This window comes from Ictidomys tridecemlineatus, chromosome 2, assembly GCF_052094955.1.
Source record: "Ictidomys tridecemlineatus isolate mIctTri1 chromosome 2, mIctTri1.hap1, whole genome shotgun sequence".
Classification (NCBI taxonomy): Eukaryota; Metazoa; Chordata; class Mammalia; order Rodentia; family Sciuridae; genus Ictidomys; species Ictidomys tridecemlineatus.
The window spans coordinates 167618660-167631233 of record NC_135478.1 but is presented as its reverse complement, the minus strand read 5'-3'; the positions used below and the strand labels follow the sequence as shown (position 1 = coordinate 167631233).

Sequence of the window (12574 nt, the reverse complement as noted above, 5' to 3'; positions counted from 1 at the left end):
TAGGGCTTTGCTTGACTTTGGTCACTGTCTAAAAGTGGGGGTAATTCTATGGTTAGGTATATTCATAAGTCATTTTGAAGGAGAGAACAGAACAAGGCTAAAGCTATTACTGGTTTACTTGTGTTAGGCAAAATGAGGGATATTTGGTTATTTTTGTGGTTTAGATAATGTTCATGTCTTGGTCTGTGTTCAGACATGATTACAGAATCGTCTTGCTTCTATCTTAATTCATCACTTCAAATTGGCCCTCTCTGACAGTGGTCTTCTGTGAAAATTTTATGTTCAACTGGAGAACAGTATAGCTTGGCTGAATGTGCTAGGTTGGCTCCTAACAGCACCAATGAAAGCTAACAATAAATACCAGGCAGGGTTCCAGCTGTCAAGGACTGCAAGAGCTCAGTTGAAATGACATGACTTTATTATTATTAAAATGTCTGTTTAATGTGCAAAGACCTATACTTCAGGTTTTTGCCACAGAATATAATCTCTTTAATGCCTATCAACAGGCTAACAAAGAGCAACGTAAGTAATAACAAGGAAACTAACAATTATCAATGCACTTGTTAAGTGTTCTAACTGGAATTTATTGTGAATGTATATACTTGTACAAACAAATCCTGTTCCTTGATGCACACAGCACCAAAAGGTTGTATGTTCAGGTTGAACATATAACCTTGTATTTCTAGACTCACTCTCATTGAACATACCATATCTGCTTCAAGGACTAACACAATGGGAAGAGGAACATGCTTCTGGGTTTCAGAAGTGACTGATGAGAAAGATACTTAGTTGGAAAGGATGATCTTAAAAGGCCTCATTGTGTGAGGTAACTGAAGCTAATCCCAGAAGAAAATATATAGAATTGGTCACTGAAACCAAACAGCATGGACTCAAATTGTGACTCATGACTGATCAGAAGTGTGATGTTGGCCAGGAATGTAAATTCTTCATAATTCAGTTTTCTCCTCTGAAAAATGAGTATGGTGGTGTTTTCCTCATAGGGTTCTTGAAGAGACTAATAAGTTCACACATGTAAAGGACTTCATAATTTCATTCGATGAATGGTGTTTTACCAAATCTCTTCTTTCATCTCTGTCTCTGTCTGTCTCTCTGTCTCTAACACACACACATACACACCACCACCACCACCACTACCTCCTTGTCTTGCTTTTCTCCTTAATGCTTATCACTATCTGTATATATGTATGCATATGTGTGTGAGTGTATTTTCCTGTGGATCCTCAATTCCTCCTTCTTGAGCTTACCACATACTGTGCTTTGGGGTGGGTTAGAAAAACTCACAATTTCATCCCATCCCAAAGCTAAGTCTGAGGTAAAACAAGAGTGTGGGGCTGAGGATTGACAGGGAGATGTAAAAGTCAATAAAGTGTTTTGTTGTAGAAATTACCATTGAGAGGAAATCTGAGTGTAGTAGATGATGATTCACAAAATTGTCCATTGAGATTTGTACCAAGAAAAGAATTTTTTCATTTCATTACTTATTGGAGCCTTGCAGAGGTGCAAAATCTCCTATGTACCCAGGTATAAATCTTGCTTACATTTTGGCATTCTGTCAGTAAAGTTCTGCAGCAGAAAGTGAAAGACTCGCAGCAGGAATTAGAGTCAAGGCTGACAGGACATGAGGAGGGCAGCAGCCATCTTCTATCACTTGTTAATTGTACCCTCAATTTGAGACAGGGATTTTGGCTGATTAGCTACCATACCCCTAGAACCTAAAATTACACCTAACATTTATAGTTTTCAATAAAAACTGGTTGAATGAATGAATGGATTCTCTATCAATTTCCCCCTTTCTCCCCTACTTATTTCTTCAACTTACTCCCCTATATTCTTATCATTTGGATGCAAATAAAATAAAGGTAGTCATCTTATAAAATGTCTTTCCTTGATTCTTCTACCTTAGCTTGAGTTTCTTTACAAATAATCTAAGTAGTATATTCTTGCTGTCTTTACTTGTACTTCGGTCATGCACCTATCAACCTTCTAAATCTGTTCCTCCTCTGGAGAGGCAGTCTACTATCCTTAGAAGCAGAAATCACCAATGAACCCTGTATTGTTGAAGGAACACATTCGGGATTGCAATGTTATTATTGGAATTCTCTATTTGATGGGCACTATTTATAATTCTTCTCAATTACTTCTTCTACTAAATTCCAATATGCCTTAGGATTCTTCATTGGTTATTTCTGTTAGCTCTTGTCACAGTCTTCATCCCATCCTGCAACTATCTCTAAAATGTTCGCCCTGTTTTCCACTCCTTTCTACTCTCCCTTGGATGTTAACCTTCTTTCTTCAAGTACATTAAATGCAGTAGTGCTAAGTACCTCCATGTACTATAGAATTACAAATCTCCACATCAAACTTGATGACTGAACTGAGAACAAAATTTTCTGAACAGTTTTAGGATAAACTGCCTAAGGTGCAAATGAGACAAATGATTTACAATATTCATTAATTTAATAGAATAATTTAGAGATTCCTGTTACGCTTCCATTTTCATGACTTAAATGAATAATAGTAACTATTAAATATAATAATTTTCCTTAGAAATTATCAATCATTCTTACCAATTTTATCAATGTGGAGATATGATTTTAGCAATCAGTAGCATAATTTTGTAATCACATTACAAAAGTATGAGAAAATTCATCACAAATACTCTGATTTAAAAGATGAAGCTGAAGATATTATTTAAGTTTGTATCATACTGGAATAAATGAACCAAAATGGAAAATTTAGAAGAATTAGGAAAACTTTGCATAGCAATTCCTTCTATTCCAACAGTTTCACATGAAAAATAGTTTTGTGGTTATGTAAGCAACTGACTTCATGCAGATTTTCATGGAAGAAATTTTACAGTCAATGTGCAAAGAAAATGATGCTTAGGCAGAAAAAAATTAACAGTAGTGTAACTGAAGTGAAAGTTAGCTATGTCTAAATTCTTTGCAAAAATGAAGCTGATTAATATTCATATGTTTCATGTTCACTGGCAAACATCTATAAGGCAGATGAAAATGAATTATTTCACATATAAATTACAAAACATGAAACAAACCCTAACACCCACCAGACTCATGCCATATTATGTTTTAGCATTCTTAAATTTTTAAGATCCTAGAATCACTTAATTAATAGAACATTATTTATTATTTAGACCAGGAAATAAATTATAATTTGGAATAATATGTGTTATATATTGCTTGTGGTTGAATTTTAATAGACAATACATTAAGATGACATCCATTTAAATAAACTATTTTTTTTTCTGAGAAATAGCTGTTGGTGAATATGACTTCCATTTAAAACAGATGTAGCTTCATAAGCATTTTTCAATGAAACTGGTTTCAATTGCAAATTTAATTGGTATTCAAGTAAAAATGAAATTAAAAACTTAGTATTATTTCAAGATTTTCTATGACTACAATTTACCATATTTTTTCCAGATATTTTAATCTCATTCTTATTAAACTTTTGCACTTGCAAAGCTTTTCAACCTGCTGATCCCAGGAGATTCTGACATAGCTCACTGGATGCTAAGCACGTGGACAGTCTTTTAGAATGAGTTAATAGGCTAGGTTTTGGAAAGCATCAATTATGTTTTACATTTGAATGAAAATTAAACTCTTTCATTTGTTTGCTCAGCTGTTCATGGAATATTGCATAAATTGGGCTTAAAATGCATGTGTTATTGATGTAACCGCCTTGCAATCCTTTGCAGTCAAAAGACTATAAATAAAGTCCATTGTCCTATGTGCTCTGCAATTCCATGTGACACTTCACTGTCTCAAAAATAAGACTCTCTTGGTCTGAATTGGAAAGAATATCCCACGCTTAAAAATAAGTAAAAATCATCGTATGTTTGGCTTTTGATTCTTCTGAACATTTTTTTAAAATAAGGTACAGATAAGACAATTTCAAGAATTTTACACCTATAACTAGTTCACAATAGCTAACATTTACTATTAAGCTAATTATAAAAAATTTTTAAAAAAGTTTTTGTAATCAGAATATTCATTATGAGAGGAAATCGAGGCTAACTTTAACTAGCTTTTTCAGAATGAGTAGTTAATATGATCTAAATTCATATTTATCATGGCAGATCATATTTAGAATTTAGTGGTGTCTTACTACATTAATTCCATTTCAAATACTTAATTGTGAATCAGTAATTTCTTGACTCCTATACAAATGCCAATTTTATTTCACCTCTTATTACTTGTTAAAATTTTTACTCTAAAATGGAAATTTTTATTACCAAGGATTATTTTTCTTTCTAGAGTCTGAATGGGACTTGATTCCACCCAGAATAAAGGTATCTTGAATGTAATAAAAACCATTGGAATGTTCTATGATTAGTTGGGGTGTTTTCTTATAACCAGTCTCAGGATGGCAGTGGGCACGGTACTGGTTTTATTCCAAGAATTTGTATGAGGTTTGGTTATTCAGTCCAGTAAGCACACATAATAAACATGGTTTCAAGGAACTGTAATATGGTAAAATTAACTGGTTGGTTAACATTAAATGTGCTTGTGTGTGTGTGTGTGTAAATCCAAGTGTATCAGGCATAAACATGACTCTCACTCTGTACCTTGTCTATTTATCTTGTCATGCTATCAGAATGCTCACATCAACCTTCTTTTACTATATTTCATTTTAAATGGAATGACACAAGACTCAAATGAAACATAGAAACTGAAATTTCTCCACTTGTTTCACTGTACATGGCTATCCCTTTAATGTGTTGTGTTTTTTTTTCCTGCACTGCAAAATTAAACAAAGTTTGACATTGAAATATTCCAATTGCTAGACCACAATATATGTATGAACTTTGCCTGATAGAATAGAATGTTGAAAGTAAATATTTCTCTAAACTCTGCCCAAATATGTTTTGTCTACTTGAGTGCCAAAGTAATAATAATGACAACATGCATAGCAGAGAATGTGGAAGAAAACTAGGACATTTTCTATGGAAGGAGACAAGCTCCTGGTTGCAAACAGACTTTAAAAAATTGTGGACAGCTAAACAGCTCTTTCTCTTTTTTTAATTTTTATGTTTTGTAGTTGTAGGTGGACAGAATGGCATTATTTTATTTGTTTTATTTTTATGTGATGCTAAGGGTCAAACCCAGTGCCTCAAGAGTGCTAAGCAAGCGTTCTGCCTCTGAGCTACAGCCCCAGCCCAGCTAAACAACTGTTTCTATGGCAGTACAATATTACCTATTTATGTTCAATTATTAGAGACAAAGAATTGTCTTAAGATATCTGCTAAACAAATAATCTATCAGTTATCACAAATATAAGATGATTGTAGGGTTGGGGATATGGCTCAAGCGGTAGCACGCTCGCCTGGCATTCTCGGGCCACTGGGTTCGATCCTCAGCACCACGTAAAAATAAAATAAAGATGTTGTGTCAGCCGGAAACTGAAAAATAAATATTAAAAAATTCTCTCTCTCTCTCTGTCTTCTCTCTCTCTCTCTCTCTCTCTCTCTCTCTCTCTCTCTCTCTCTAAAAAAAGATGATTGTAGATTTCTCTGGAAACAAGAAAATACTAATAAATTATAATCAATTATTTAATAATTGTATTTGCAAGATCATTGGCTTCAAACATCTCATCTCTGTTTGGTCATTTGAACAGTTCACTTGAAATTAGAATCTTTTTATGTTGAAAATTTTATTAATATTAAAAATAATATAGGTAATATAGGTAATATAAACTTAAAATCCCAGAGATATGAGAAAAAAATTTAGCCAAAATACAGTATCATTGCAAAATTATGCATGCTTTGATTCATATAATCCCAGAAAATAATAAGTAGTAGGAATAAAGAATAGAATTTTTAAATGTCATGACATCACTTGAGACAATTCTGCAGAATACAATGTAGATTAAAAAGTCAATCATTGAAATGAAGAGTTATAAAACTTAAAAGCCTATAAACTGCATGAGCTCAGGGACCATGTTAATAATGTTCATCTTTGTACCCTCCAGTTTAGCATTGTGCTAGGATCAGGATGGATCCCAATAAATATTTATTTGCTGTTGAATTGATAAATTAACTTTATTTTAAGGGCATACAACAACTAAAGGGGTATCGGAAAAGGAACTATGACTGTCTAATACAAGTAAAGGATTCCAGAAATAATTTAAAAATGCTTAATATATTTTAGTGTCTCCTATACCTTTATTTGCAACTGTGGTGGCAATATAAACCTTCAAATACATAAAGTTGGTTAAGGTTTCTTTTGATCAGAGAATAATAATATGGGACCAGATTAACAGGATAATTTGTTTCTGTTTCTAGTTTAACTTCCTTGTACTCTGGAACCTCACTTTAAGGATGGTCTAAGGTCCTTAAAATCTTAAATTTCTCATATATCATTTTCGTATCAATACAGCTTCATTCTTTCATTTACAAACATTGATTAGAAATATATTTCAGGCTCTGGAGAAATAACAATGAATACAAAATGGCAGTTTATAAATCCACTTCTTAATGTGCATAATTTATTTGCTAAATCTCAATGGACTCTGCAGTGGAAACACAATCCATTTGGGTAATTGTGTTTTTTAAAATTTATAGGCTAAAGTATCAATGTTTTTGTTCACTGAGGTAACTTACCTGACATGGTAAATGAGAAGTCAACACTTTATATCTAACATAAAAAGTGAGATTAAAGTATTTGATTTTATAAATCAAAATTTTGATGATTTTTTTTTAATTTTGAAGGTTAGATGGATTAGTAGAAAAGGTTATTGGAAATGTCACTTACTTTCAGTTTAGCTCAATGAAAACAATAAAATAATATTAACAATAGCATTTTGTTCACAGTGCTGTAACTGTCCTTGGTACTTTAAATATGCTGTCTCTCATTCTAATCTCCTGATGAAGTGCATGTTGATCTCATTCGTTTATTGATGGGAAAGCTCAGTGGAATTGTTTTAGTGTTCCCAATAGAATCCTCATGTAGATATGATGGAGAGGCCTAAACTTTTCCCACTAGAACATTGTTAGTCTAGTAATGAAAAATGTTTATGTCACAATTTACAAAGCATATGTACCAATGCTAATCATAATTTAACTGATTTAATATATAAAAAACTTGCCATGTTCATTCTCTTTTGAAAATCTTACTGAATGATAAGAAAAAGCCTGTTGATGGGAGTACACTAGTAAAAAAAAAAAAATAACAGGCTAAGAGAGTGTTGGGAATACTTTGCTTTCCATCAAATATTGAGTCAAATGGAAATTTTAAACCAGCACCTTTATTTTATAGATAAATCATCTGTGCCACCTGGAAATTAAAGAGATCAGTTGAATTGTTCAATATTTTGTCATTTTTCTGTTCACCAATTTCCTCCAGTTCATGTTTATTTTGCAATTATAAATATCTTAATATGTGTGTCTTCTATTCTTTTATCAAAAAACTGAAATATCATCTTGTATAGGAATCTGTTTTTCATATGTCATAAATAATTCTATCAAAGTGTACTAGATTTAAACTATTCCTATCAGCTAGCTTTCTAGAAAGAACTGCACATATAACATACATACAGTACCACCTTGGTTTTCCTCTTTCCCTCATCCCATGTCCTGTGCTTCAACCCTAATTTTCCCAGCCCTATACAAAATTACCTGGACTTCTATGACTCAGGACAAAGAGACAAATATCTATACATTCCCTAAGTATGTAAACTAGAAATCTATAATAAATTTGTTGCTAGTGATATAAAAATATCAAACTTCGTTTAGTTAACAAATTTCTTTATAAAATTCTGATAAAACAATTCATGAATAAGCTAAAAGTGATTAAAATGACTGCATGACTCTGTCATCTTGAATGTATTTCTCCTTGCGTTCACGCAAGTTGCATATCATCACTGTTATAGCACAAAGTGTGAAAGAAGAGACTTTAAGAAGGGGAGGAGTTTATTCATTGAGGTAACTTATATAAATAATATAAAATGTAAATCATATATTTTATCATTGAGAAAACAAAATATGAGCCAAGAATATATTTCTTTACCTCTTTAGATTTAACTAGCCCTGAAAGTTTCAAGGTTTATTTTGACTAGTGTCTGGCTTTCTAATTGACAAGCTAATTAGAAGAGTATGCTAGACTAGTTGTCCTTACCAAGTTCAGTGTGCAGCTGTCCTGAGGGAAAGAAGTACAACTGAACTTGTTGACACTTGAAATTAAGCAGCACTCACCCGAAAAACTGTCATTTCTTCCAGCAGAACTTCTTCTAAATCATGCCAAGTCTCCTTAGGAATTGAGACTACTTTAAGAACGGTCCCAACATCTTAGAAAGAAAAGAAGGGAGTAGATCATAATTTAAATAGACTTGAGCAGAGTTCAGTACTAATGGAGACAATCAGAACTTCTCGAAAAAAAAAAAAAATGACCATAGTCTTCCTTTTACTTTTTGGGAAACATTAGCAAATTACACATTCAAATGTATATCATGAAATTATAGACTATAAACCATAAAGATAGCTTTGGAATATAAAAAAATTGAGTTTTTAGAAGTATATTAATCTTTGAAGAAGGTTTTTTCCCAGAACTGCATGATTTTAAAAAAATGTCTTAAATCACTACAGAAATTGATTCAGTTGGATTAATTCAGTTTTTTTTTTTAAAGGAAAGGGAGAGAGAAGGGAAATTGCATGGAAATGGAAGGAGACCCTCAGGGTTATACAAAATTACATACAAGAGGAAGTGAGGGGAAAGGGAAAATAATACAGTAGAGGGGGTAGAGAGAGAAGAGGGGAGGGGAGGGGAGGGGGGATAGTAGAGGATAGGAAAGGCAGCAGAATACAACAGACATGAGTATGGCAATATGTAAATCAATGGAAGTGTAACTGATGTGATTCTGCAATCTGTATACGGGGTAAAAATGGGAGTTCATAACCCACTTGAATCAAAGTGTGAAATATGATATATCAAGAACTATGTAATGTTTTGAACAACCAACAATAAAAAAAAAAGAAAAAAAATCACATTGTCGGGAGTTTCAAAAAATAAAAACAATTTTTTACCAGTTTGACATGACAGGTTTTTCCACATTTATTATGAAATGTGGGTACTACTATGAAGACTGAAGGAAGATATAAGATGTAAGGAATGCTGTCAAGCAACAGAGGTAGTGATATTCTCAGAGTCCTGCCTGTCCCTCCTGTTACCTGAGAACTATCAGTACTCAGAGGCCCTTGAAGAGAGACCAGTGATCATGAAGTTATGAATGGCAGCAACAAATTCTCAAAATGAACACTTATCCATGTATGATTATGTCAAAATGAATCCTAATATTGTGCATAACTGTAATGCACTAATAAAAAACATTTAAAAATAAATAAGATTTCTTATTACAGTAGTTTTCCAACAAAGCACACATTAGTTAATGCATTTTAGAACTTAAAGAAAATTAAAATTCAGAAGTATAAATAATAAAAGCAATTATATACATTTTGTAGATATTTCATACCTTATTTATTTTATTTCATTATAAAAAGAGAAAAGTTGTTTAAATGACAAGTGCCAGCACTTTTACTTGAAATTGGTTTAAGGATGATATTGATTTTCCAACATATGGTTATGTTCCTATTCCTTGATAAAATCTACAACAGTGTCATCCTAAACTTAAAAAAAAACAACTCTTGGACATTTCAATTGTGACTAAACTTGATTGATTCTTTTTAGCTTTACATGGTCCATTTTAATCAAGTTTAAATGACTATATATGAAGAAAACATGACCAATAAAAATATGTTATACCAGAAAAACAATTAAATGTATTTATGCTGTTAATAACCATTTTCAGAGGACCAACGAGATGCATTATGTATGATTAAGGAAGGCTGCTAGCTTATCCCTTACAAAGTTAAAAAAATACTCTTTTAAGAGGATCCTTCTATGTTTATAGGACCTTGGACGACTCACAACACTGAAGATTAAAGGGAAATCAGGTTAATCTACTCACTGCCTCTGATCAGGTCCCCAGTACCCAAATACAACTTTATCTGTGATCCAGATCAAGTTTTACCGAGCAGTATTTCAAACAATTTCACACAAATTGAATCAGATTACTCAACAAGGATCAATACAAGATGATGTGCAACTTAGTTAAAAGATACAATTACTGTAATCAATTTACTTTGCTGACAGATGACCCTGGACTATACTGACCTATAACCATCCACATCAGCAGACATTCAACATTCTCATTAAATTGGTGCCTTAAAAACAGTTTGTGTCCAAGAGGAATTAAAAGCCTACAACTGGGTTTTCTTTGGTCAAATGCCCAGAAGCTTCCTTGTTTTGAAAGTGAGTGAGGGACTTCCCAAAAATTTAAGCCAGAGGTGAAGAAGAAGGCAAGTGTGACATTATTGAATCAATTTAATTATTTTGCAGAGAGATTCAATTATAATTTGACATTAAATGATAAACTAATATTTGCTGAAAAAAGTCCCATTATCTTCTGCTTTCTAAAGATTTTTACAACCTGAAATTGGTATGGACAATTCATTGACTCTTTTGGAAGCCTGGATCTCATTGAAATTCTTTTTATTTGATAGAGAAACTACTTTACCCATAAAAGTAGACTTTAACATATTGCTCAGGACCTGACCTTGATACACCTTATAACACAGCATTTCATAATTTCCATATAAAACTTTAAGTCTTTAAAGCAATTATTGCACAGTTGCCATTCTGCAGGAGTAGTTAATGTGATTTTTCCCCCTATTTCTCACCAAGGGAAAATAAATGTTATTATACAAGGTTTCAGTGGAGCACTCACTCTGTTTTCCATTGATTTATGTCAGTTAACAACATTAATGGAGACTACAAATTTATTACCTTGGAATCTGACCCTAAGTAGCAAGTTTCAGATTTGTAACTGGTACTTTCAAAATAGTATTACTAATAAAAAGCATAGTGGAAAATAAAATAATGTCATAACAATAATGGAATTATTTCTGAAAATATATCTGCAAACTTTTTGTCTCTGATAATGAAATTAGTAAAAAGCTGTTGTTAAGTTTCTGTAGTAAGATATTTGATGATGTTCTGGATCAATTTTGGGGTTTTCTTATGAAGTCCTCTTTCTTTTTTTTCTTCTCATTATATACCAGAAATAATGAATAAAGTTTGATACTAGCATTTTTGCTGGAAGCTTTTCACTGTATAGGTAATTTTAAAGCTCAGTTAATTTTATATTATTATATTCTGGAACCATTACTGAATATCCTGGGAATTTCAGGCACGGTTTGGAAAATATATCTTTGTTCTAAAAAGCTACTAACCAGGAATGAGTTATGAGTCAATTATGAACATTGATTATTTACCTAATCATTAGCTTTACATTTATCAACTTTTCTTTGAGAAGGAAATCTCTTTTAAATTAATATGTCCCAACTTATTTTAAAAGATAATGTCTTTGTAATGGTAGAATACTTGAGGATTTATTCATTTACTAGAGGTGAACTATACCTTAAAAGTGTCAATAAATCTGCCTTCAGTTCTTTATATATTTAACCAGTTAAATACATTGTTTTAGAAGAAAATGTATAGCTGAAGTAAAAAAAAATTTACCTGTTCCAATAAACATGACATCATACTGGCCATCTTCTGCATCCACTCGATCTACTACAATTTGCGTAAACTGGTAATTTACATCTGTCTTGATCATTATTGGACGGTTATTAATTGGAAACACTGGATTGTACATGGCTGGATGACTTCTTGCAAAGGTTATAACATCATCAGGAAGGTCCTTTGTAGAGTCAAACCCACCAAATGTTTTACTGGGACACTATAAGGATAAAGAGAAAAATAGTTTTTGATTAAAATCTGACAAATAAGATTATAAATTATAATTATAACACATATTGCCTTAACGGTCTGGGACTCTAAACTTATGAAAATTGTTCAAAGTCAGTTACTTATTTTTTACACTAATAAACTAAATGAGTAATAATTCGTTGTTACCAATTATCAACTACTTAAATTGATATATGCAATATGCTAATTTAAAGGCAGTATATATTTTCTAAATATAGTTCCTCAATAGGAGTTTTGCTATTACTCTTTACCAAATATTTCAAATCCATCTGATGAATTCAGTGTACAGGAGGTATATGAAAAGTCTATTAGTTGTGCCATCACATGCTTTATTTATACGATGGATATTTGATATAGTGAATAAAATCTGCAACAACTAATGAAATTAATGATATGATTTGAGAAAGTTAATGATTTTCTTGGATACATTTAATTTTTTTACTATATTATCATCCTAAAGGATAATTTCTTTTCAAACTAAAAGGCAATATAAATAATTCTTTATTGCTTTATTTATAACATAACCCTAAAAAACTATCATCTATGACTTTAATAAGTACAATTTTCTAAAAATAAGAGAAGTATTATTCAAAGTGCTCAGCAACTGGCATGGCAGAAAACTGACCACTCAGAATGACATCATGACCAGAAGTCATAAAGGAAGCATCATTGTGCACTGGCATAGTGCCACCTCCGGCTAGAAAAACTGT

At 32.1% G+C, this 12574-nt stretch overlaps 1 protein-coding gene across 6 annotated transcripts in view; it reads right to left on the bottom strand.

The window, feature by feature from the left end:
- Sema3a (semaphorin 3A) overlaps window positions 1-12574 on the bottom strand; it is a 431159-nt gene that overhangs the window by 26938 nt on the left and 391647 nt on the right. For all 6 annotated transcript variants that reach the window (XM_078040129.1, XM_078040128.1, XM_078040131.1 and 3 more), the window contains 2 exons: window positions 11616-11835; window positions 8234-8325 (listed from right to left, as the gene is read on the bottom strand). In XM_078040129.1, coding sequence (XP_077896255.1) covers window positions 8234-8325; window positions 11616-11835 — 312 coding nt within the window. The remainder of the gene's footprint in view (window positions 1-8233; window positions 8326-11615; window positions 11836-12574) is intronic.